At 42.8% G+C, this 26,087-nt stretch overlaps 1 protein-coding gene across 4 annotated transcripts in view; it reads right to left on the reverse strand.

The window, feature by feature from the left end:
• Positions 1–26,087, reverse strand: part of LOC129866912 (furin-like) — a 190,476-nt gene that overhangs the window by 43,147 nt on the left and 121,242 nt on the right. For all 4 annotated transcript variants that reach the window (XM_055939940.1, XM_055939939.1, XM_055939938.1 and 1 more), the window contains exons 5-6: positions 23,993–24,121; positions 21,266–21,342 (exon numbers count right to left, since the gene is read on the reverse strand). In XM_055939940.1, coding sequence (XP_055795915.1) covers positions 21,266–21,342; positions 23,993–24,121 — 206 coding nt within the window. The remainder of the gene's footprint in view (positions 1–21,265; positions 21,343–23,992; positions 24,122–26,087) is intronic.

Here is a 26,087-nt window from a genome sequence, read left to right on the forward strand (position 1 = left end):
CTCTTGTGGCTGAAGCAAGTCCCTGCAGCAATGTTCCAGCATTTAGTGGAAAGCCTTAGCAGCAGAGTGGAGGCAGCAAAGGGGGGCCCAACTCCATATTAATGCTCATGATTTTGGAATGAGATGTTCAATGAGCAGGTGTCCACATACTTTTGGTCATGTAGTGTATTATAGTGTGCGACTGATGCCAGAGCGATGTTTGGCTAACTTGGTGGATTTGTGCTCTGTCGCTGCCTACTGAAGTGGAGCTTTTGGCTGTGGGGTATCTGTGCTGTGGCAGTGTGAGTGAATGGGGCCGGATCCAGGGGCCTGCTAAAAGGATTAGGTTATTTTTTGCTTGGCTTAACTGAGCCCTGAGGAAGATAGAGCCTTGGTTTCTGCTCAAACAGTTACTTGGAGTTCCTCCTGAGCCCAATTGATCGGTAGCATTCTCTCTCTTTCAGGCCTTGGGAAGAGGGCAATCTACTGCCCTTGTCAGTGCTCACATGTCTCTGGTTGCACATCTAAAGAGAATCGCTCATCAGGCGACTCGACCAGGCTCATGCGATTAAGACTACCTAACTGAATGATAAGCTTTCTGAAAATGGCTTTAGAAGATGCACGCCAACCCAATGAGACACACACTTTAATTATAATGAAGTGATTAATTCGGCAGTGGTTTAAAGGAGACTCGTGGGATAAAGCCAGTCAAACAAAGAGGCTTCTAAACAAAGAAACAAAGCAAGCCAAACTAATGAGACAGACAATTAAAAACGTGCCGTGTCTCACCGAGGAAGGACTAACTCTTCACACCACTGACACACCTGATTAAATTTTCCATTTATCAGGCCTGCTCAGTATCTGTATATTGGGGATGGTGTCTGGTCTGCTGGGGGTTTCAGGGGCTTAGACCATCTGCTGGACTCAATCATTGCTGCCCACTGCCCAATCACTGCTGCCCACTGCCCTGGGCCTTACTGAAGTGGCTGGAGCAAGAGCACAGCAGCCTTCCATCACACATACAGCCACAATTTCAATCACTCAGCCCTCTGGTCTCTCTGGACATTGAGGGTAATAATGGAACAAACATACAGAGAGAGAGAGACCGAGAAAGAGAGAGACATATAGAGAGAGAAAGAGAGAGAGGAATCAGGTGTGAAGGTGGAAGGTCGGGCACCTGCCAACAGCAAGACTTTCGATTGAGTTGTGTAAAAGAGAGAAAGAGAGGCAGTGAAAGAGGGAAAACATTTTCTATATACCAGACTCTCTCTTCGTATCACATAACTGCCTCCAACCCTGCAGGAGTATTCTTTTATTTTAATTTTATTCAACCAGGTAAGCCAGTTGAGAACAAGTTCTCATTTACAACTGCGACCTGGCCAAGATAAAGCAAAGCAGTGTGACACAAACAACACAGAGTTACGCATGAGATAAACAAACGTACAGTCAATAACACAATAGAAAACATCTATATATAGTGTGTGCAAATAAGGTAAGATTAGGGAGGTAAGGCAATAAATAGGCCGTAGTGGCGAAGTAATTACAATTTAGCAATTAAACACTGGAGTGATAGATGTGCAGAAGATGAATGTGCAAGTAGAGATACTGGGTGCAAAGGAGCAAAAAAATGAAATAACAAGGACGAGGTAGTTGGATGGGCTATTTACAGATGGGCTATGTACAGGTGCAGTGATCTGTGAGCTGCTCTGACGGCTGATGCTTAAAGTTAGTGAGGGAGATATGAGTCTCCAGCTTCAGTGATTTTTGCAATTCGTTCCAGTCATTGGCAGCAGAGAACTGGAAGGAAAGGCGGCCAAAGGTAGAATAGGCTTTGGGGGTGACCAGTGAAATATACCTGCTGGAGCGCGTGCTACGGGTGGGTGCTGCTATGGTGACCAGTGAGCTGAGATAAGGAGGGGCTTTACCTAGCAAAGACTTATAGATGACCTGGAGCCAGTGGGTTTGGCGATGAATATGAAGCGAGGGCCAGCCAACGAGAGCATACAGGTTGCAGTGGTGGGAAGTATATGGGGCTTTGGTGACAAAACAGATTGTACTGTGATAAACTGCATCCAATTTGCTGAGTAGAGTGTTGAAGGCTATTTTATAAATGACATTGCCGAAGTCAAGTATAGGTGGGATAGTCAGTTTTACGAGGGTATGTTTGGCAGTGTTAGGTTCTTATTTTTCAGAGTAAATAACTCACGGACACTAGAGAAGCTTTAACCAAATTTAATTATTTCCAAAGGTTCTGTACAGCTGTATTCAGACAGCAAAACAGTTCTCTCCATCACAGTTATATACATCCTACTTAAGACACGCCTTTTCTCCAATCCTTACATCTTATGGTTCAACAGAAAGAGGGGAACAGGATACCAAACCCTTATTACTCCCTTAAGGGAATCCGGAGGACTGTGTGATCTCACTCTCGGAGGCCGACGTGAGTAAGACTTTTAAACAGGTCAACAATCCTAACACCGTGGGGCCAGACGGAATACCAGGGAACGTCCTCAGAGAATGCACATGCAAGCTGGCAGGCATCTTCACAGACATTTGCAGCCTCTCCTTGTCCCAGTCTGTAATCCCCACATGCGTCAAGTTGACAACCACCATTCCTGTTCCCAAGAACTCTAACACGGAACCCAAACCGGCGGCGCGCGTGCGCCATCGTGCATAAATGTATTTTGCCTCCCCACACCAAACGCGATCACGACACGCAGGTTAAAATATCAAAACAAACTCTGAACCAATGACATTAATTTGGGGACAGGTCGAAAAGCATTAAACATGTATGGCAATTTAGCTAGCTAGTTTGCACTTGCTAGCTAACGTTAATTTGTCCTATTTAGCTAGCTTGCTGTTGCTAGCTAATTTGCCCTGGGATATAAACATTGAGTTGTTATTTTACCTGAAATGCACAAGGACCTCTACTCCGACAATTAATCCACACATGAAACGGCCAACCGAATCGTTTCTAGTCATCTCTCCTCCTTCCAGGCTTTTTCATCTTTGAACTTATATAGTGATCGCATCTAAACTTTCCTTATATTACCACGATAACCGGCAACAAAGTTCGTCTTTCAATCACCCACGTGGGTATAACCAATGAGGAGATGGCACGTGGGTACCTGCTTCTATAAACCAATGAGGAGATGACTTTCAACGCGATCTGCGTCAGAAATAGGAACAACTTCTATTTTAGCCCTTGGCGTCGCATACGCTCGTTGGCGCGCGTGAGCAGTGTGGGTGCAATAATTGAATAACATGGATTTCTAAATTTATTTTGCGACGCTCGCGCACGCGACGTGTCCGGTCTGGTCAGCATGTAAGGCAACCTGCCACAATGAATACCGCCCTGTAGCACTCACATCTGTAATCATGAAGTGCTTTGAAAGGCTGGTCATGGCACACATCCAGTCCCTCATCCCATACACCCTGGACCCCCTCCAATTTGAATACCGTCCCAACAGATCCACAGACGATGCAATCTCAATCCACACTGCCCTCTACCACCTATACAAAAGGATAGGGATGTGCCGAGTACTTGGACAAAACAAGTATCGTAACAGATATGGAACATTTTCTGAATACGATTTTGATAATTACCCAAAAAGTATTTTTGTAATTATCCGTAATTGGGAGAAAAAATATTTATCTGCCAGCACGCATTCCTCTTTCACTCAAAAGAAGCACTGTGTTCTCTAAACAACTATTGACTAGTTCTTCTGTCTGTAAGGAAACGGACGGGGTATTGGTTGAGCCTGCTGCAACGATTGGATTAGAACAAGCTGTTCTCCCTCTGCTCCCGTTTCCCCAGACAGACACACGCGGCTCTGTTTCACTCACAGTCGCTTGTCTCAGGGAACAAGTCTCCCCTTCTCCAAACATTGTGTATGAATCAGAATCCATAGCTAGTCATTGTTGTTCAATCTAAACTGAACAAAAATCTAAACACAACATGTAAAGTGTTCATCCCATGTTTCATGAGCTGAAATAAAAGATCCCAGAAATGTTCCACATGTACAAAAAGCTTATTTCACAAAAAATTGTATACTTTCATGATCGTGAGCATTTCTCCTTTGTCAAGATAATCCACCCACCCACAGGTGTGGCATATCAAGAAGCTGATTAAACAGCATGATCATTACACAGGTGCAGGAACAATAAAAGGACACTAAAATGTGAAGTTTTGTCACACAACACAATGCTAGAGATGTCTCAAGTTTTGATGGAGCGTGTAATTGACATGCTGACTGCAGGAATGTCCACCAGAGCTTTTGCCAGAGAATTGAATGTTCATTTCTCTACCATAAACCGCCTCCAACCGGCCTCAAAACCGCAGACCATGTGCAACCACTCCAGCACAGGACCTCCACATCCGGCTTCTTCACCTGCGGGACCGGATAAGACAAGCCGTAATTGGCTCAGTGTTCTGTCACTCATGGGGACACAATGTCACCGCAAAATCTACAGGGAGAGCTCGAAAATTCAAGCCCCTTGGGTGTTGCCATAGACTTACATTACAAGTGCCCATCCAAGAAGGCTTATCTGTGGTCATTGGCCACAGATAAAAATCACGTTATATCTACCTTAGCTTTCATTGGGCTGATCATGTCAACATCATACTTTCAAAATCTTAGCTAGCAAGCTAGCAGTCATCATCATGAATCAAATTGACAATCTACTGGCAAATCCTTTTCAATCATTGTCATATGAAGAGAAACTATGAAGAGAAATTAGAGACAAAATGTATCGCTGCTCATCGGCCATTAGACATAAAAAGTACACAAGCGGTTAGAAATCGCAAATTCAACAATGAGTGGTTTGGAAGGAATCAGTGGCTAACTGCAAGCATTGCAAAGCAATCACTAGCCTGCTATTGAGTGGAGTGGGTGTGTGGTCCAAGTCTGGGTTTAAGGGTCTCTTTTCCAAGCTTAAAATGATAAATATTCAACATTGGACATGTCAATCCAGCATGACTCCTGCCGCGTTCGAAACAACTGGAAACTCTGAACTGGGAAATATCCGACTTCAGTGAGTTCAAGACAACTGGGAACTGGGAAAATAAGTTTTGAAAGGTCATCCATCTCGGAATTCCAAGTTGGGAACTCTGGCTTCATTCTAGAGCTCCGACCTGAAGATCACTGACGTCATGATTCAACCTTGTTTTTGTTCCTGAGTTCCCAGTTGGCTTGAAATCACCATAAATCCAGAGAGTGCCAGACTTTGATGACAAAGGGGAGTCCAAAAATGTATTGTATGCTGCTGCATAAATGATGTAGTATACCAGGGAGATATGTATACTGTAGTTAAGAAAGTAATACTAAGTGTATGTTGTGTATAAAGCTGTTTGTAGCCCATGTGCCTCACCCTAACAATTTGGTCCCTTCCCCTCCTAATTTAGCCTACTATTCTGACTTGGTGGTGCACATTTAGCCTATAGCCTGTTTTAGAGACGTGTCATCATTGAATATTGTAAGAGCTTTCATTGTCTGTTTATATGCCCCCTTTATTTGTCCTACCGTTCTGACTTGGTGTACTGGGAGAATACTGTAAGAACGGCCCATGTTCTGAATTCTGTTGCTGTACATTTCAAAAGTGCTGAACAAATAGTGAATATTGACTACATCCGTTTTAGATCGCTCATTAACGTCTTAAACTAAATTACGGATTGCCTCTTATCCGCTTGTCGTCCCCTTATGCCATAGTTTGTACATCTCAATTGTCAGTAGAAAACACATTTGTTTATTAAGCAAGTCAGCCATATCAGCTTTGTTTTTTAAAATGAACTGTTTCTCTGCCAGACAAGGCTCTGCTGATAGCCAGGTGTAGCAGTGGTAAGGTGTTGGGACTGCTGTTGGGACTCTGCTGTTTGGACAGCTTTATCTACGCCCTAACTGTTTGTCACTGTTATAGTGCAATTAATGTATTCTTGAGTGTTGTGTAGTGGCTTTGATGGTATTCATCAAAAACCTTTATATTTTTTTGCCCCACCAAAATTTGCATGCTAAAATCGCCACTGTATAGGAGTGACTGGAACTCAAGTCAGTTGAGAAAAGGGAGGGGCGGGGTCATGCAAAGCAACTGTATTTAAAGAGAGTTCTGAAGGAGATATCTGCTTCACTCAGTCTTTGAGTGAAACAGCATCATCAAACTCCAGTTTGTTACAGAAGATATGCAGTATGCTGCTTCATATGCAAGTACAGAAGTACATTTTTTGCATATCGCCTGTTTGCATAATTACCGTTAACTGTAGCTAAAATAGTCACCCAGATAATACATTGAATGGCAAAGTTTTATTTGTGTTGTGTGGTATACATTTATAATCATTGTTTAGTGTCCAGTTAGCCCAAGAATGTACTGTTAAGGAGTGTAGGCGAGCCTACTCCTTTAACATCCAAGGACCTTATAGGTTATGTTCAGAGGGAAACTAGCTCTGGCACCCAAAACAACCAAATACTCCATCTAATTGTGAATCGTATTGTAGAAACATAAATATCACATCAAAATAATTTCATAAAAGCAAAAAAAACACTTTCTGTGCATTGTTTTAACCGGATTAATCAGTTGCAGCCTACAGTGTTTTTCAGTTGGAACATTTTTCTGGCCTCCTTCTTCCCTTACATTTGACATTTTAGTAATTTAGCAGATGCACTTATCCTGAGCAACTTACTATCAGATGTTTGGAGATGCTATCTAGCTAATTAGAACAGGTGGTCGCCTCCGTCTTCCGTAAACAAGCTCTGTAACATGGAAATATGTCTGTGTAATTTTAAATGATGTTTCCAGTAATTTTACCTTTTTTTAAATTTAATTTGTATTTTATTTCTCATTGATATGAAAGTTAAAAGGTGCAATATGCAGAAATCACTCCACGATTTCCTGGTTGCTAAAATTCGAATAGTTCATGTGATAAAATAAGCAAGTATAGTGTAGAGCAGGGCTTCCCAAACTCGATCCTGGCCCCCCCCAGGGGGCATGTTTTGGTTTTTGCCTTAGCACTACAAAGCTGATTCAAATAACCAACTCATCATCAAGCTTTGATTACTTTAAATCAGCTGTGTAGTGTTAGGGCAAAAACCAAAACGTGCATCCAGGGGGATCCCAGGATCCAGTCAGAGAAATCCTGCCACCCTGCTCTACACTATACTTGCTTGTTTGAGGGGATCATGCTGTTTAAATTAATCCGCTTCTTGATATGCCACACCTGTCAGGTGGATGAATTATCTTGGCAAAGGAGACATGCTCACTAAGACGTAAACAAATTTGTGACCCACATTTTAGAGAAATAAGCTTTTTGTGCGTATGGAAAATTCCTGGGGTTTCTTATTTCAGCTCATGAAACATTGGACTTTATATGTTGCGTTTATATTTTTGTTCCATGTAGTTATTTCCTGTCGACTTTCCTGAGGCCATATGGTTGTTTTTGTCTGTCTACTTGGCACTGTTTAATCGGCCTACCTTGTTGTTCGTATAATTATTCCCTAGCCGACAACGTCTGTCTTTATGTCATGATTCAAGCCCATGCTTGCTTGCTATTATTACTTCTTGCCCAGGCATGTTTACAGAGTGACAGATCATTAGAAAATACAATTACAAATGTAAATTGTTTATTTTGATTGCATATATTTATTTTGAAACAATATATGGGGCAAGCGAATTAGTCTAATCTAGATATGTGTCTGGAATGAATGCAGGCAGTAGTAGCCTATTTCATTGATAGTTGCATAGGACTAAGCAAGTAAATCATGTGTTTTTTAAAATCTGTTGGGGTCGTTTACATTTGAAGAATGTGTGTGAATGAGTGAAGGAACATAACGATGTGCTCTGAGATGCACTTTGACTGATAGCGCAGTAATGCGCACTTGAGGTATAGGCTTTACTTGCATTTAAAACGCACTTCCGGGTTTTCCGATCACAAGTATTGGGTTCTGAGAATATGAAATACACTTAGTCATGTCAATGAGGGAGTGCTGAGGTTTAGAGGGTCTACACCAGAAGTTAATGTTTATAGGAGGAAGGTATATAGTGTGTGCAATTAAGCTTGGAATGGATTGAGTGCAGGGAAGCGATTACATGTGGCAGGCATTGATAAGGGGAGAGAGCCATGGATTAGTGATGGAGGGGGTTTGAGGTCAGATCAGGTCACCTTAAGGGAGAAATAAAAGTTTAAGGCCTGTGTCACAAGTGTCCTGCCTAGCAGTAAAGAACAATGTTTGTACAGATGTGGAGGAGACTCAGCCTATGAGGAACGGTTAAATATCAGTGCTTGTGTGAAATTGTCCTTGTCTGAATGCAGCTGTATTGACCCTCTGGGAAGAATTAAACTTGATTAAGCTTTCAGTGACCGTTGAGTTTTTTACTCTGAGAATTAGAGCCTAATACGAGTAAATCCAATTACGAGTATCAAGTGTGATGAAATGGACACGATTACGAATACGAGTATGACGAGATCAGCACACCCCTACAAGTGGAATACCTACACTGAGTGTACAAAACATTAAGGACACCTGCTCTTTCCATGACATAGACTGACCAGGAGAATCCAGGTGAAAGCTATGATCCCTTACTGATGTCACTTGTTAAATCCACTTCAATCAGGGTAGGGAAAAGGTTAAAGAAGGATGTTTAAGCTTACAGACAATTGAGATATGGATTTTGCATGTGTGCCATTCAAAGGGTAAATGGGCAAGACAAAAATATTTACAGTTGAAGTCAGAAGTTTACATACACTTAGGTTGGAGTCATTAACTCGTTTTTCAACCACTCCACACATTTCTTGTTAACAAACTATTGTTTTGGCAAGTTGGTTAGAACATCTACTTTGTGCATGACATAAGTCATTTTCCCAACAATTATTTACAGGCAGATTATTTCACTTACACAATTCAGTGGGTCAGGAGTTTACATACACTAAGTTGACTGTGCCTTTAAACAGCTTAGAAAATTCCAGAAAATGATTTCATGGCTTTAGAAGCTTCTGATATGCTAATTGACATAATTTGAGGGTACCTGTGGATGTATTTCAAGGCCTACCTTCAAACTCAGTGCCTCTTTGCTTGACATCATGGGAAAATCAAAAGAAATCAGCCAAGACCTCAGAAAAAAATTGGAGACCTCCACAAGTCTGGTTTATCCTTGGGAGTAATTTCCAAATGCCTGAAGGTACAACATTTATCTGTACAAACAATAGTACGCAAGTATAAACACCATGGGACCACGCAGAAGTCATACCGCTCAGGAAGGAGAGTTGTTCTGTATTCTAGAGATGAACATACTTTGTGTGAAAAGTGCAAATCAATACCAGAACAACAGCAAAGGACCTTGTGAAGATGCTGGAGGAAACAGGTATAAAAGTATCTCTGTCCATAGTAAAATTAGTCCTATATCGACATAACCTGAAAGGCCGCTCAGCAAGGAAGAAGCCACTGCTCCAAAACCGCCATAAAAAAGCAAGACCACGGTTTGCAACTGCACACGGGGACAAAGATCGTACTTTTTGGAGAAATGCCCTCTGGTCTGATGAAACAAAAATAGAACTGTTTGGCCGTAATGACCATCATTATGTTTGGAGGAGAAAGTGGGATGCTTGCAAGCCGAAGAGCACCATCCCAACCGTGAAGCACGGCGGTGGCGGCATCATGTTGTGGGGGTGCTTTGCTGCAGGAGGGACTGGTGAACTTCACAAAATAGATGGCATCATGAGGATGGAAAATTATGTGGATATATTGAAGCAACATCTCAAGACAGTCATTTAGGAAGTTAAAGCTTGATCGCAAATGGGTCTTCCAAATGGACAATGACCCCAAGCATACTTCCAAAGTTGTGGCAAAATGGCTTAAGGACAACAAAGTCAAGGTATTGGAGTGGCCATCACAAAGCCCTGACCTCAATCCCATAGAAAATTTGTGGGCAGAAATGAAAAACCGAGTGCGAGCAAGTAGAACTACCAACCTGAATCAGCTACACCAGCTCTGTCAGGAGGAATGGACCAAAATCAACCCAATTTATTGTGGGAAGCTTGTGGAAGGCTACCCGACACGTTTGACACAAGTTAAACAATATAAAAGCAATGCTACCAAATACTAATTGAGTGTATGTAAACTTCTGACCCCCTGGGAATGTGATGAAATAAATAAAAGCTGAAATAAATCACTCTACTATTATTCTGACATTTCACATTCTTAAAATAAAGTAGTGATCCTAATTGACCTAAGACAGGGGATTTTTACTAGGATTAAATGTCAGGAATTGTGGAAAAACTGAGTTTAAATGCATTTGGCTAAGGTGTATGTAAACTTCTGACTTCAACTATAAGTGCCTTTGAACAGGGTATGGTAGTAGTTGCACCGGTTCGTGTCAAGAACTGCACCGCTGCTGGGTTTAACGAAGGTGTCCTTTATGTCTTGTAAACTCAATATATGTGAGAATGCTGTTCATTGACTACAGCTCAGCGTTCAACACCATAGTGCTCTCCCAGCTCGTTACCAAGCTAGGCACCCTCTAACTGAACACATCCGTCTGCAAGGATCCTGGACTTCCTGCCCTCGACTGCAAGGCTCTACAGAGGATGGTGTGTATGGCCCAGTGGATCACTGGAGACGAGCTCCCAGCCATTCCAGACATTCATGCCAGGCGATGTCAAAGAAAGGCCCGAAAAATTGCCAAAGACTCCCATCACCCATACCATGGACTGTTCTCGCTGCTTCCATTCGGCAAGCGGTACTGGAACATCGGGTTTTGGACCAACATCTCCAATACAGCTTCTTTCCCCAAGCCATAAGAATCCTGAACAGCTAACTGCACTGACTATGTTAACCCAGGTTTCTAGCAATACATTCTCACAATCTTACACACACACTCATCAACATGCACACACCCACTTACGCTGCTGCTATATTAATTAGTATTGATTATTATTACCATTAGTATTTATCCTGGTACCAGTCACTTTTTACATGTACATACCTACCCCAATCACCCCAGTACACCTGCACATTGTAATGATGGTACTGGCACTGACTTGTATACAACTTGCACGTGTTTTTTCCCCTTTTCTTCTTTCACATACTCCACCGTTCAACTGTTTGGGGTCACTTAGAAATGTCCTTGTTTTTTGTCTATTTAAATAACATCAAATTGATCGGAAATACAGTGTAGACATTGTTAATGTTGTAAATGACGATTGTAGCTGGAAACGGCAGATTCTTTTATGGAATATCTACATAGGGGTACAGAGGCCCATTATCAGCAAACATCACACCTGTGTTCCAATGGCACGTTGTGTTAGCTAATCCAAGTTTATCATTTTAAAAGGCTAATTGACCATTAGAACCCCCCCCTAGCTACATGCATGCCGCTTTCAAAAAATTTAGAACTAAGAACAGATATAGCCCTTGGTTCACTCCAGACCTGACTGCCTTCGACAAGCACAAAAACATCCTCTGGACGTCACTAGCATCAAATAGTCCCCGCGATATGCAACTTTTCAGGGAAGTCAGGAACCAATACACGCAGTCAGTTAGGAAAGCAAAGGCTAGCTTTTTCAAACAGAAATTTGCATCCTGTAGCTCTAACTCCAAAATGTTTGGGACACTGTAAAGTCCATGGAGAATAAGAGTACCTCCTCCCAGCTGCCCATTGTACTGAGGCTAGGAAACACTGTCACCACTGATAAATCCATGATAATCGAGAATTTCAATAAGCATTTCTCTACGGCTGGCCATGCTTTCCTCCTGGCTGCCCCAACCCCGGCCAACAGCTCCGCACCCCCCGCAGCAACTTGCCCAAGCCTCTCCCAGCTTCTCCTTCACCCAAATCCAGAGAGCAGATGTTCTAAAAGAGCTGCAAAACCTGTACCCGTACAAATCAGCTGGGCTAGACAATCTGGACCCTCTCTTTCTAAAATTATCCGCCGCCATTGTTCAACCTCTCTCTCGTATTGTCCGAGATTCCTAACGATTGGAAAGCTGCCGCGGTCATCCCCCTCTTCACAGGGGGTGACACTCTAGACCCAAACTGTTACAGACCTATATCCATCCTGCCCTGCCTTTCTAAAGTCTTCGAAAGCCAAGTTAACAAACAGATCACTGACCATTTCGAATCCCACCGCACCTTCTCCGCTGTACAATCCGGTTTCCGAGCTGGCTTTTCCGAGCTTTAATACCTCAGCCACGCTCAATGTATTAAAGGATATCATAACCGCCATCGATAAAAGACAGTACTGTGCAGCCGTCTTCATTGACCTGGCCAAGGCTTTCGACTCTGTCAATCACCGTATTCTTAACGGCAGACTCAAGAGCCTTGGTTTCTCAAATGACTGCCTCGCCTGGTTCACCAACTACTTCTCAGATAGAGTTCAGTGTGTGAAATCAGAGGGCCGGTTTTTCGGATCTCTGACAGTCTCTATGGGGGTAACACAGGGTTCAATTCTCGGGCCGACTCTTTTCTCTGTATATATCAACGATGTCGCTCTTGCTGCGGGTGATTCCTTGATCCACCTCTACGCAGACGACAGCATTCTGTATACATCTGGCCCTTCTTTTGACACTGTGTTAACAAACCTCCAAACGAGCTTCAAGGCCATACAACACTCCTTTTGTGGCCTCCAACTGCTCTTAAACGCTAGTAAAACTAAATGGATGCTTTTCAACTGATCGCTGCCCGCACCCGCCCGCCCGACTAGTATCACTACTCTGGACATCTCTACTCACTCATGCTGCCAAACATACCATCGTAAAACTGACAATCCTACCGATCCTCGACTTCGGCTATGTCATTTACAAAATAGCCTCCAACACTCTACTCAGCAAACTGGATGGAGTCTACCAAAGCCCCATATACCACCCACCACTGCGACATGTATGCTCTCATCGGCTTGCCCTCGCTACATATTCGTAGCCAGGTCATCTATAAGTCTTTGCTAGGTAAAGCGCCACTATCTCAGCTCACTGGTCACCATAACACCACCCACCCGTAGCATGCGCTCCAGCAGGTATATCTCACTGGTCATCGCCAAAGCCAACACCTATTTGGCCACCTTTCCTTTCAGTTCTCTGCTGCCAATGACTGGAACAAATTGCAAAAATGAATGTTACATCTCCCTCACTAACTTTAAGCATCAGCTATCTGAGCAGCTTACCAATCACTGCAGGTGTACACAGCCCATCTGTAAATAGCCAATCCAACTACCTACCTCATCCCCATATTGTTTTCATTTACTTTTTTGCTCTTTTGCACACCAGTATTTCTACTTGCACATCATAATCTGCACATCTATCACTCCAGTGTTAATTTGTTAAATTGTAATTACTTCGCTATTATGTCTTATTTATTGACTTACCTCCTATGCCATTTGCACACACTGTATATAGACTTTTTCTAATGTGTTATTGACTGGACGTTTGTTTATTCCATGTGTAACTCTGTGTTTGTGTCACACTGCTTTGCTTTATCTTGGCCAGGTCGCAGTTGTAAATGAGAACTTGTTCTCAACTGGCCTACCTGGTTAAATAAAGGTGAAATAAAAATATATATATATTTTTTACAACAATAACAATGTCTACACTGTATTTCTGATCAATTTGATGTTATATTAAAATCAACAAAAAAGTTGCTTTTCTTTCAAAAACAAGAACATTTCTAAGTGACCCCAAACTTTTGAACGGTAGTGTATATAAATATATTTTTTACCTATATTATTACTTTATTATTTCCTTCATATTATTTCCTCTCACCTAGATATTGAATTGTTGGGAAAAAGCTTAGCAAGTAAACATTTCCCTGAACTGTTTTACACCTGCTGTATGCCGTGCACGTGACAAATAAACTAAACCTGGACCTACTAGAATCTCAGGCTCTTCTCACCCTCTCCAATCTCCAATCCACAGTATTGACAGCACTGTAATGAAGGAGAGGAGGAGAGAAAGCACTGAGAGAGGACAAACATTCTGATGATGGCGCACAAAAGAATTACCTGCTCGGGTGAGAGCCTCACCTGGCTTGAAACCCTTTCAACAGTACCTGCCAGTTCTGCCAACAAAGCATCTACCCAGAACAACTACTAAATGGATGCAAATTCAAAACCCAACCTTGCATGTCACCAATACAAATGAACCAGCCTTGGCAGGGGAAGGGGACGTAAGCTTCCGACTTAAGTCTCCTGTTCCCTTTTCTCCCCATGAAAATATTCATATAATCCCATTGTGGGGAGGCGGAGAGCATTACTCAGCATCTGGCCGCACGCCTCTATGGGGATTTACTGTACTCATCTGCTATAATTTCTTCTCAGGTCACTCCAAACACACAGTGCTCAGAGCTATTGACAGAGACACACTTGCTTCTCATTTCATGGTCAGATATTGATTCCGTCCTGGATAATTACCTTGACAGCAACAGCCGAACTCTGTGTGTAGTGTACTGTGTGTGTAGCGTACTGTGTCTGTACTGTGTGTGCATGTGCTTGCTTAGGTACCATGTGTATACAGTGCCGTGATAAAGTATTTGAGGTGTTTCAGATTCTCTCAATTTTTGCATATTTCTGACACTGAATATTATGAGATATTTAACCAAAACCCAATATTAGATAAAGGAAACCTGAATGAATAACAAAATGTTTACACTTTTGCAGTCATTTTCACACCTAATGACCCTGTATGAAAAAGTAATTTCCCCCTTACACACAATAACTGGTGGTGCAATGACTGCAACCAAATACTTCTTGTAGTTGTTGATCAGTCCTTGCTATGTCTGGCAAATACCAAACACTGCATTCCACAACCTCATACCAACGGTCAAGCATGGTGGTGGTAGTGTGATGGTTTGGGGATGATTTGCTGCCTCAGGACACGGACGACTTGCCATCATTGAAGGAACCATGAATTCTGCTCTGTATCAGATAATTCTAAAGGAGAATGTCAGGCCATCCATCCGTGAGCTGAAGAGCACATGGAACATGCAGAAAGACAATGATCCAAAACACACAAGCAAGTCCAGAATGGCCCAAAAGCAACAATTTTTTATTATACCTTTATTTAACTGGGCAAGTCAGTTAAAAATAAATTCTTATTTACAATGACGGCCTACCCCGGCCAAACCCGGACGACGCTGGGACAATTGTGCGCCGCCCTATGGGACTCCCAATCACAGCCGGATGTGATACAGTCTGGATTCGAACCAGGGACTGTAGTGACACATCTTGCACTGAGATGCAGTGCCTTAGACCACTGCGCCACTCGGGAGCATGGCCTATAGAAATGGCCTATAGTCGAAGTCCAGACCTAAACCCGATTGAGATGTTGTGGCAGGACCTGAAATGATCAGTTCATGCTTGACAAACCACCAATGTAGCTGAGTTAAAGCAATTCTGAATGGAAGAGAGGGCCAAAATTCCTCCACAGGGATGTGAGAGACTGATCAACAACTACAGGAAGCGTTTGGTTGCAGTCATTGCAGCTAAAGGTATAATTACTTTTTCACACGGGGGCATTGGGTGTTGCATAACTTTGTTTATGAAATAAAAGAAAAAAGTATCACTATGTTGTGTTATTTGTTCATTCGGGTTCCCTTAATCTAATAGAAGGTTCTGGTTGAAGATCTGATAGCATTCAGTGTCAAAAATATGCAAAAACAGAAAATCAGAAAGGGGGCTAATCATTTTTCAGGGAACTGTATCTGTGCACTTTCTGAATTTCTGTGCAGCAGCAGCGGATCTGGAAAGGAGAAGCTTAACCAACCAAGGAGTAGCCCTGTGTTCCCTAGTCAGCAGAACTGAGTGGAACCTGCCTCAAACAGACATGGGGCAGGGGTGGACTAGGCAGAGCTACTCTAGTACTACTCCAGGCAACGATGGAAACAAGGTCCCTGGTCAAAGTGAAAGCCTTTGGCCTTGACTATGCAAACCAATTGCTTTTTCCCAGTGGGGAAAAGAGGGAATCTCTTCTGTAGAGGCAGAATAAAACAGTGGACTTAAATGCTTTCGGTAATTCCAATCCATTATTAATCAATTCAATATGTACAGTAGATACGGTATTTTTGGACACCGATTTGGCCGTTTTTTTGTGTGTTTTTTTTACACCTTTATTTAACTAGGCAAGTCAGTTAAGAAAACATTTATTTTCAATGACGGCCTAGGAACGGTGGGTTAACTGCCTTGTTCAGGGGTAGAACGACAGATTTTTACCTTGTCAGCTCGGGGATTCAATCTTGCAACCTTACAGTTAACTAGTCCAACGCTCTAACCACCTGCTTTACATTGCACTCCACGAGGAGCCTGCCTGTTACACGAATGCAGTAAGAAGCCAACGTAAGTTGCTAGCTAGCATTAAACTTATAAAAAACAAACAATCAGTCAATCATAATCAAAGGATAACTACAAATGGTTGATGGTATTACTAGTTTATCTAGCAAGTCCTGCGTTGCATATAATCGATGCGGTGCGTATTTGCGAAAAAGGACTGTCGTTGCTCCAACGTGTACCTAACCATAAACATCAATGCCTTTCTTAAAATCAATACACAAGTATATATTTTTAAACCTGCATATTTAGTCAATATTGCCTGCTAACATTAATTTATTTTAACTAGGGAAATGGTGTCACTTCTCTTGCAACAGAGTCAGGGTATATGCAGCAGTTTGGGCCGCCTGGCTCGTTGCGAACTGTGTGAAGACTATTTCTTCCTAACAAAGACAGCCAACTTCGCCAAACGGGGGATGATTTAACAAAAGCACATTTGCGAAAAAAGCACAATCGTTGCACGACTTCCTTGCCTCATCGTGCTCTAGTGACTCCTTGTGGCGAGCCAGGCGCTTGCAAGCTGACTTCGGTTGTCAGTCGAACAGTGTTTCCTCCGACACGTTGGTGGGCTGGCTTCCATGTTAAGCGAGCACTGTGTTAAGAAGCAGCTCTGCTTGGCGGGTCATGTTTCGTAGGATGCATGTCTCGACCTTTGCCTCTCCCGAGCCCATTGGGGAGTTGCATCGATGAGACAACATCGAAACTACCAATTGGGAGAAAATGTTGGTAAAATTACAATATATATACACTGCTTAAAAAAATAAAGGGAACACTTAAACAACACAATGTAACTCCAAGTCAATCACACTTCTACGAAATCAAACTGTCCACTTAGGAAGCAACACTGATTGACAATAAATTTCACATGCTGTTGTGCAAATGGAATAGACAAAAGGTGGAAATTATAGGCATTTAGCAAGACACCCCCAAAAAAGGAGTGATTCTGCAGGTGGTGACCACAGACCATTTCTCAGTTCCTATGCTTCCTGGCTGATGTTTTGGTCACTTTTGAATGCTGGCGGTGCTCTCACTCTAGTGGTAGCATGAGACGGAGTCTACAACCCACACAAGTGGCTCAGGTAGTGCAGTTCATCCAGGATGCCACATCAATGCGAGCTGTGGCAAAAAGGTTTGCTGTGTCTGTCAGCGTAGTGTCCAGAGCATGGAGGCGCTACCAGGAGACAGGCCAGTACATCAGGAGACGTGGAGGAGGCCGTAGGAGGGCAACAACCCAGCAGCAGGACCGCTACCTCCGCCTTTGTGCAAGGAGGTGCACTGCCAGAGCCCTGCAAAATGACCTCCAGCATGCCACAAATGTGCATGTGTCAGCATATGGTCTCACAAGGGGTCTGAGGATCTCATCTCGGTACGTAATGGCAGTCAGGCTACCTCTGGCGAGCACATGGAGGGCTGTGCGGCCCCACAAAGAAATGCCACCCCACACCATGACTGACCCACCGCCAAACCGGTCATGCTGGAGGATGTTGCAGGCAGCAGAACGTTCTCCACGGCGTCTCCAGACTCTGTCACATCTGTCACATGTGCTCATGTGCTCAGTGTGAACCTGCTTTCATCTGTGAAGAGCACAGGGCGCCAGTGGCGAATTTGCCAATCTTGGTGTTCTCTGGCAAATGCCAAACGTCCTGCACGGTGCTGGGCTGTTAGCACAACCCCCACCTGTGGACGTCGAGCCCTCATACCACCCTCATGGAGTCTGTTTCTGACCGTTTGAGCAGACACATGCACATTTGTGGCCTGATGGAGGTCATTTTGCAGGGCTCTGGCAGTGCACCTCCTGGCACAAAGGCGGAGGTAGCGGTCCTGCTGCTGGGTTGTTGCCCTCCTACGGCCTCCTCCACGTCTCCTGGTGTACTGGCCTGTCTCCTGGTAGCGCCTCCATGCTCTGGACACTACGTTGACAGACACAGCAAACCTTTTTGCCACAGCTCGCATTGATGTGCCATCCTGGATGAACTGCACTACCTGAGCCACTTGTGTGGGTTGTAGACTCCGTCTCATGCTACCACTAGAGTGAGAGCACCGCCAGCATTCAAAAGTGACCAAAACATCAGCCAGGAAGCATAGAAATGAAAAGTTGTCTGTGGTCACCACCTGCAGAATCACTCCTTTTTTGGGGGTGTCTTGCTAATTGCCTATAATTTCCACCTTTTGTCTATTCCATTTGCACAACAGCATGTGAAATTTATTGTCAATCAGTGTTGCTTCCTAATTGGACAGTTTGATTTCATAGAAGTGTGATTGACTTGGAGTTACATTGTGTTGTTTAAGTGTTCCCTTTATTTTTTTGAGCAGTGTATATATATACAATAAAAAAGACTGGCATTTGTTCCAGAATAAAAGGGGGAGATTTGTGGCAAATCCTGCTGTGTGTTTCAGAGGCGGGAGGAATTCAGTGTCTAATCTCATCCACGGGAGATGGAGCCATGGCAGAAGACACAGCCACACGCTGGGGTCACGCTGAGGGAGTGTGAGGGGCTGAGGAGGAGGTGATTTGGAAACCCCCTTTTACTTTAGGACCAGCGCTTTTTTACTTCAATCACCAAAAGCCGGGAGAGAGGAGCTGGTATCAGCCAGGGGCAAATAAACTACTGTACTAGCTACAAACAAAGTTCCTCAAGCTCTGAGGTGGTGGTGGAAGTGGTGGTGTTGACCCTTTTTGCACTAACCCTTCACATACACCGCTGATACTGTTTTTTATCTATCCTGTTGCCTAGTCACTTTATCCTTGCCTATATGTACATATCTACAGAGCATTCGGAAAGTATTCAGACCCATTGACTAGTATTCAGACCCACATTTTGTTACGTTACAGCCTTATTCTAAAATTGATTTTAAAAAAAAGAATTAGTCAATCTACATACAATACCCCATAATGATAAAGCTAACCCATGTAAAAAATAAAACTTAAATTTCACGTTTACATAAGTATTCAAATCAAATCAAAGTTTATTTTTTCACGTGCGCCGAATACAACCTTACAGTGAAATGCTTACTTACAGGCTCTAACCAATAGTGCAAAAAAGGTATTAGGTGAACAATAGGTAAGTAAAGAAATAAAAACAATAGAAAGACAGTGAAAAATAACAGTAGCGAGGCTACATACAGACACCGGTTAGTCGGGCTGATTGAGGTAGCATGTACATGTAGATGTACATGTAGATATGGTTAAAGTGACTATGCATACATGATGAACAGAGAGTAGCAGTAGCGTAAAAGAGGGGTTGGCGGGTGGTGGGTGGCGGGACACAATGCAGACCCTTGTCGCAGTACTTTGTTGAAGCACTTTTGGCAGCGATAACAGCCTTGAGTCTTCTTGGGTATGACGCTACAAGCTTGGCACACCTGTATTTGGGGAGTTTCTCCCATTCTTCTCTGCAGATCCTCTCAAGCTCTGTCAGGTTGGATGGAGAGTGTTGCTGCACAGCTATTTTCAGGTCTCTCCAGAGATGTTCAATCGGGTTCAAGTCCGGGCTCTGGCTGGGCCACTCAAGGACATTCAGAGACTTGTCCCGAAGGCATTCAGGCAAAAGAGTTCAATCTTTCATCAGACCAGAAAATCTTGTTTGTTATGTTCTGAGAGTCCTTTAGGCACCCTTTGGCAAACTCCAAGCAGGCTGTCATGTACATTTTACTGAGGAGTGGCTTCCGTCTGGCCACTCTACCATTGTGTTCTTGAGTAACTTCTATGCCGAATACATTTTTTGGTGCCCCAGATATGTGCCTTTGTAACAGTATAACTTTAGACCGTCCCCTCGCCCCGACACGGGCGCGAACCAGGGACCCTCAGCAACATCAACAACTGACACCCACGAAGCGTCGTTACCCATCGCTCCACAAAAGCCGCGGCCCTTGCAGAGCAAGGGGAAACCCTACTTCAAGTCTCAGAGCAAGTGACGCAACCGATTGAAACGCTATTAGCGCGTACCCGCTAACTAGCTAGCCATTTCACATCCGTTACACCTTGACACAATCCTGTCTCGGAGCTCTACGGACAATTCCTTCAACCTCATGGATTGTTTTTTACTCTGACATGCACTGTCAACTGTGGGACCTTATATAGACAGGTCTGTGCATTTCCTAATCCTGTCCAATCAATTGAATATACCACAGGTGGACTCCAATCAAGTTGTAAAAACATCAAGGATGCTTATTGGAAACAGGTTGCACCTGAGCTCAATTTCGAGTCTCATAGCAAATGGTCTGAATACTTATGTAAATAAGATATTTCTGTTTCGACACTATGGGGTATTGTGTGTAGATTGCTGAGGAAAATGTTTTATTGAATCAATTTTAGAATTGTAACAAAATGTGGAATAAGTCAAGGGGTCTGAATACTTTCCGATGGCACTGTACATCGACTCAGTACTGGTACTCTGTGTACATAGCCAAGTTATCGTTACTCATTGTGTATTTATTCCTTCTGTTATTATTTTTCTATTATTTCATTTTTTTCTCTCTGCATTTTGGAAAGGGCCGTTAGTAAGCATTTCACTGCTCGTCTAAACCTGTTGTTTACAAAGCATGTGACAAATTCAATTGGATTTGATTAATCTGACCTAATTGGTTTGGGGGAAAATAAATATTGGGACAACGACATAGATAAGAACCTCTAGGATAGTCTCTGACGCTGGGCTGTAAGAAGCACTGTTACAGGCCGTATCGTATTTCATACGATTAAATCACCAGTCAACAATCCCCTCAAGTTATTAATGGACGACACTGTCAGAGAAGCAGTGTTGTTTGACTGCTGTGGGCTGTTGCTGTTTGTAAATGAGGGCAGACAGACTGAAAGACAAGGGCTTGCTTGAGGGCCTATTCTGAAAGAAACACAGCGTTACACGATGCAGTGAACCTGCAAAATAAGCTTGCACAATCTAACACACTTTTGACATAGCTCATTTGGCTGTATGTACTGTATGTATGGTCCAGTTTAGGAGTGTGGGGCAGAGCAGGGAAATCCCATTACAGTACCTGTTCTCGTTGCGCTGTGTGTAGCGTGGCTGGGGATCAGAGTCTCCATCATTAACATCATAGCTGGCATCAGGGTCCTGGGAACAGAGATGGAAACAGGTGTCTGAGATGTGAGACTGGGGCTATGGCTGAAGAGTATCCTTTCCTTTCATGTTAAGGAAGTGAGGATATGGTAATAGTGAGAGTGACCACTCTCAGGATGCATCTCAATAGCCTTAAAGGCTCTGCATCGTCAATCCGACGTCTGCATTGGCCGTACAACATTTATTGCAATGCGGCCTCCGCAGAAGTCAGAGCCAACGGTGAGTTTGTTTTTTACAGAACCTCCCGCCCCCACCTACCGTGAACTAATAATGTTAATGCGGAGCTATACAGAGCCCTCTGCATTGTTCCAAAATTTGAGAAGCACACGGCGATGCGGTACGGAGCTCGATTTGGCCACTGCATGTCTCCGAAGGCTCCGCAATTCCGTAACACCCTCCATGCGAAGCCTCCAACAACATTGTCAGATCAAGCATAAATTGGATTTTAAGAGTCTCTTTTCCTCCATCTGTTGCTGCACTCAAACGAAAGCAATTCCTGGAAAGTAATTTGAGGTAGGTATTAGGGATGTGCATCTTTCCCTTTCAAGACGATTTGATATGTATCTAGACACATAGGCTCCGATACGATACAGGAACGCTAAGTTTTAATTTGTAAACGATTCAGTGCGATTCGATTTTATTAGAGAACGAATCGATGCGACTTGGTTCCATGCGGTTCGATGCACTAACATTTGTTGCATAAATAAAATGAAAATCTGCTGCTGATGGAGCTCATGAACTGTGCCTCTGAGTTGGATCTATCTGAGCTGACTTGTGTGGGTGTGTGTGTTAATTATGTATGTCTATGGTGTACGTACTATGTAGGCACCTTAGGTGAGCCATTAGGGAGACTAGGCATATACCACCCCACTACCACTATCAGATTTGGCAGGCAATGTGGCCTATGTTTTGTCACTCCACTTAGGTTCTGAAATCACCCATCACCCACAAATTAACCTGTCATTTTTGCAGATGATGTTGTGGGGGCTAGTAATGTATCAATATTTATAATTTACAAATTAGTTATGACATAGCCAATGAATATATAACTGAACTTTGGATTTCACCCATTCTGACCGTTTGGAAGGTTTATGAAGTGAGCTTGATTTCTGTCCTCATTATGGAATTATCAACTTTACCCTGGTGGAAAAAAATACGAAATTGTCATACTTGAGTAAAAGTAACCAGATACTTAACAGAAAATGACTCAAGTTAAAGTAAAAGTCACCCAGTAAAATACTACTTGAGTAAAAGTATCTGGTTTTAAATGTACTAAAGTACAGCTGTGGAAAAAGTACCCAATTGTCATTCTTGAGTAAAAGTAAAAAGTAAATGGTATACATTAAATTCCTTATATTAAGCAAACCAAATGGCACAAATGTTTGTTTGTATTTTACAGACAGACAGGGGCACACTCCAGCACTTAGATATCATTTGCAAATGCAGTATTTGTGTTTTGTGAGTCCACCAGATCAAAGGCAGGAGGGATGACAATGCATTATATTGATAGCTGCATGAATTGGACCATAATTCTGTCCTGTCTGAACATTTGAAATGTAACAAGTACTTTTTGGTGCTAGGGAAAATTGATGGGAATAAAAAGCACATATTTTCTTTAGGAATGTAGTGGAGTAAAACGTAGTTAAAAATATAAATAGTAAAGTAAAGTACAAATACCCCCCAAAAAAGTAAGTATTTTCACACCTTTATATCTAAAAATGACCATATACACTGATTGTTGAAAGCGAAATGACCTAAACCATTGCAGATGGAGAACCTGGACAATCAAAATAAAATCTATTGTAAGCCCTGTTCAGCAGGTAAAGTCAAATAAGAGTGTCTCCAGCGCATTGATAACAATAACCTTGCAAATTACAGTGCATTTGGAAAGTATTGAGACCACTCCACTTCTTCCACATTTTGTTACATTACAGCCTTATTCTAAAATGGATTAACCGTTTTTTTCTCCTCATCAATCTACACACAATACCCCATAATGACAAAGCAAAAACAGGTTTTTAGAAGTGTATGCAAATGTATAAAAAACTGAAATATTACATTCACATAAGTATTCAGACTCTTTGCTATGAGACTCAAAATTGAGCTCAGCTGCATCCTGTTTCCATTGATCATCCTTAAGATGTTTCTACAACTTGATTGGAGTCCACCACTTTAAAAAAAATGCAATACATTTTAGAATACGGCTGTAACGTAACAAAATGTGGATAAAGTCAAGGGGTCTGAATACTTTCCAAATGCACTGTACATAGGTTGGCACTCAACTAATAAAGCCTAATATAGTGCAAGCCGTTTTCACATTTGAATGCTGAAAGTGCCCTGAAGATGTAAAAGATCAGATGTGAAAAATTTGTTGTCAGCCCACAAAGCTGGGCACATTGCACCGTTTGACTAGGCTACTGATATTGTCTGGGGTTGTTCAGCATGCAAAATGACTTGTAGATCAATGACAGTTACATGTTTAGTTCGACACTGAAGGAGAAGACGCATCAGTTGTCACAAAATATAAGAGGTATTTTCAGAAGGTAGAAAGAATAATATGAGCTCCCCCCAAAAATTAATAGGCGATTCGTCACGTACTTCTTCCATCTATCGAGACAGAGCAGGTTGTGGTTGCAGTACTCACGTAGTTTGAGGCAAGGTCTGGGTGGTCTTTCTCTATGCCGTCATCCAGGATGGTGACCACCACTCCTCTCCCAGTGTACCCCTGGGACCACGCTCCCCTGGCATTTAGGTCTGCTTCGCTGGGGTTGGACTGAAGAGAACACAGAAGAACAAGCATTCATGAAGCCATTGCTATCACAAAGACACAGGGTGTTTCTCAATATGCATACCACCGTGCTCTACACTCTCATGCTCCGAGCGCATTCTCCGACCACGTTCTCTTGAGTACGTTCTTGTGAGGACGAGTGTGGAGAATGAGTAAAACAATAGATTTGAAAAGGACTCACTCCCCCTACTGTATTACTTCACACTTCAGCTCCCCATTCACTGAACCTTCTTCCAAGATATACACAAAGCAAACTTTTTACTTCATAATTATCAGTTATATATGTGAATCGTAATAATCTAGCTAGCCAGCTAGTTAAACAGGCTAAAATGACTTAAAACTAATATTATGCAACATAGATGTCAATTATTCATTGGTAGCTAAGCTAACAATTCTTTGTGGCCATCTGGCTAGCTAACAGTACTATTAGCTAACCAGTTAGCCCTATTGACTAACTATGGGCTTGCGATCTACAGTACGTAGGCAGGTCAACATTCCAAAATGAAACACAGCATGTACAGTGTATTCGGAAAGTTTCCAGACCATTTCACTATTTCCATTTTGTTACGTTACAGCCTTATTCTAGAATGGATTACATAGTTTCCCCCTCCTCAATCTACACAAAACACCATTGTGACAAAGCAAAAGTTTTTTTGAAGAAATGTACGCAAACGTATTAAATATAAAAACCTGAAATATCACATTTACATAAGTATTTGGACCCATTAGTCAGTACTTTAAAGAAAGCACCTTTGGCAGCAATTACAGTCTCTTCTTGGGTATGACGCTTCAAGCTTGGCACACCTGTATTTGGGGAGTTTCTCCCATTCTTCTCTGCAGATCCCCTCAAGCTCTGTCAGGTTGGATGGGGAGTGTCGCTGCACAGATACTTTCAGGTCTCTCCAGAGATGTTCGATCGAGTTCAGGCTCTGGCTGGGCCACTCAAGGGCACTCAGATACTTGTCCTGAAGCCACTCCTGTGCTGTGTGCTTAGGGTCGGTGTGCTGTTGGAAGTTGAATCTTCGCCCCCAGTCTGAGGTCCTGAGCACTCTGGAGCAGGTTTTCATCAAGGATCTCTCTGTACTTTGCTCCATTCATCTTTCCCTTGATCCTGACTAGTTTCCTGGTCCCTGCCGCTGAAAAACATTTGTGCCAGGTTTCCTCCAGACGTGACCCTTGGCATTCAGGCCAAAGAATTCAATCTTAGTTTCATCAGACCAGAGAATCTTGTTTCTCATGGTCTGAGAGTCCTTTGGGTGCCTTTTGGCTAACTCAAAGCGTGCTGTCATGAGCCTTTTACTTTAGTGACTTCCGTCTGGCCACTCTGCCATAAAGGCCTGATTGGTGGAGTGCTGCAGAGATGGTTGTCCTTCTGGAAGTTTCTTGGTGGTTCCAAACTTCTTCCATTTAAGAATGATGGAGGCCACTGTGTTCTTGGGGACCTTCAATGCTGCAGAAATATTTTGGTACCCTTCCCCAGATCTGTGCCTCGACACAATCCTGTCTTGGGTTTCCATGGACAATTCATATAACATACACTGTCAAATGTGGGACCTCATATAGACAGGTGTGTGCCTTTCCAAATAATGTCCAATCAATTGAATTTACCACAGGTGGACTCCAACCAAGTTGTAGAAAAATCTCAAGGATGATCAATGGAAACAGGATGCACCTGAGCTCAATTTCGAGCCTCATAGCAAAGGGTCTGAATAATTAAGGAGAGAAGAGAGGAGTAAGGCCAAGTGCGCACCACCGGCAATTCGGATGGGACCCAAAGTGGCTTAAAATTGACAGACTGAAGCCATGGCTATATAATACACCACATGGTTAGTCAACTTTCCTTTAATAAGGCTAAGGTCTAAAAGAAATTGTGCATATTTAGTCTGTACTAGTGTACAGCATTATGTGTTTATTTCTGAGCCAACTCCACCAGGTCCTCGATGACCCAATG

This window comes from Salvelinus fontinalis, chromosome 12 (assembly GCF_029448725.1).
Source record: "Salvelinus fontinalis isolate EN_2023a chromosome 12, ASM2944872v1, whole genome shotgun sequence".
Lineage (NCBI taxonomy): Eukaryota > Metazoa > Chordata > Actinopteri > Salmoniformes > Salmonidae > Salvelinus > Salvelinus fontinalis.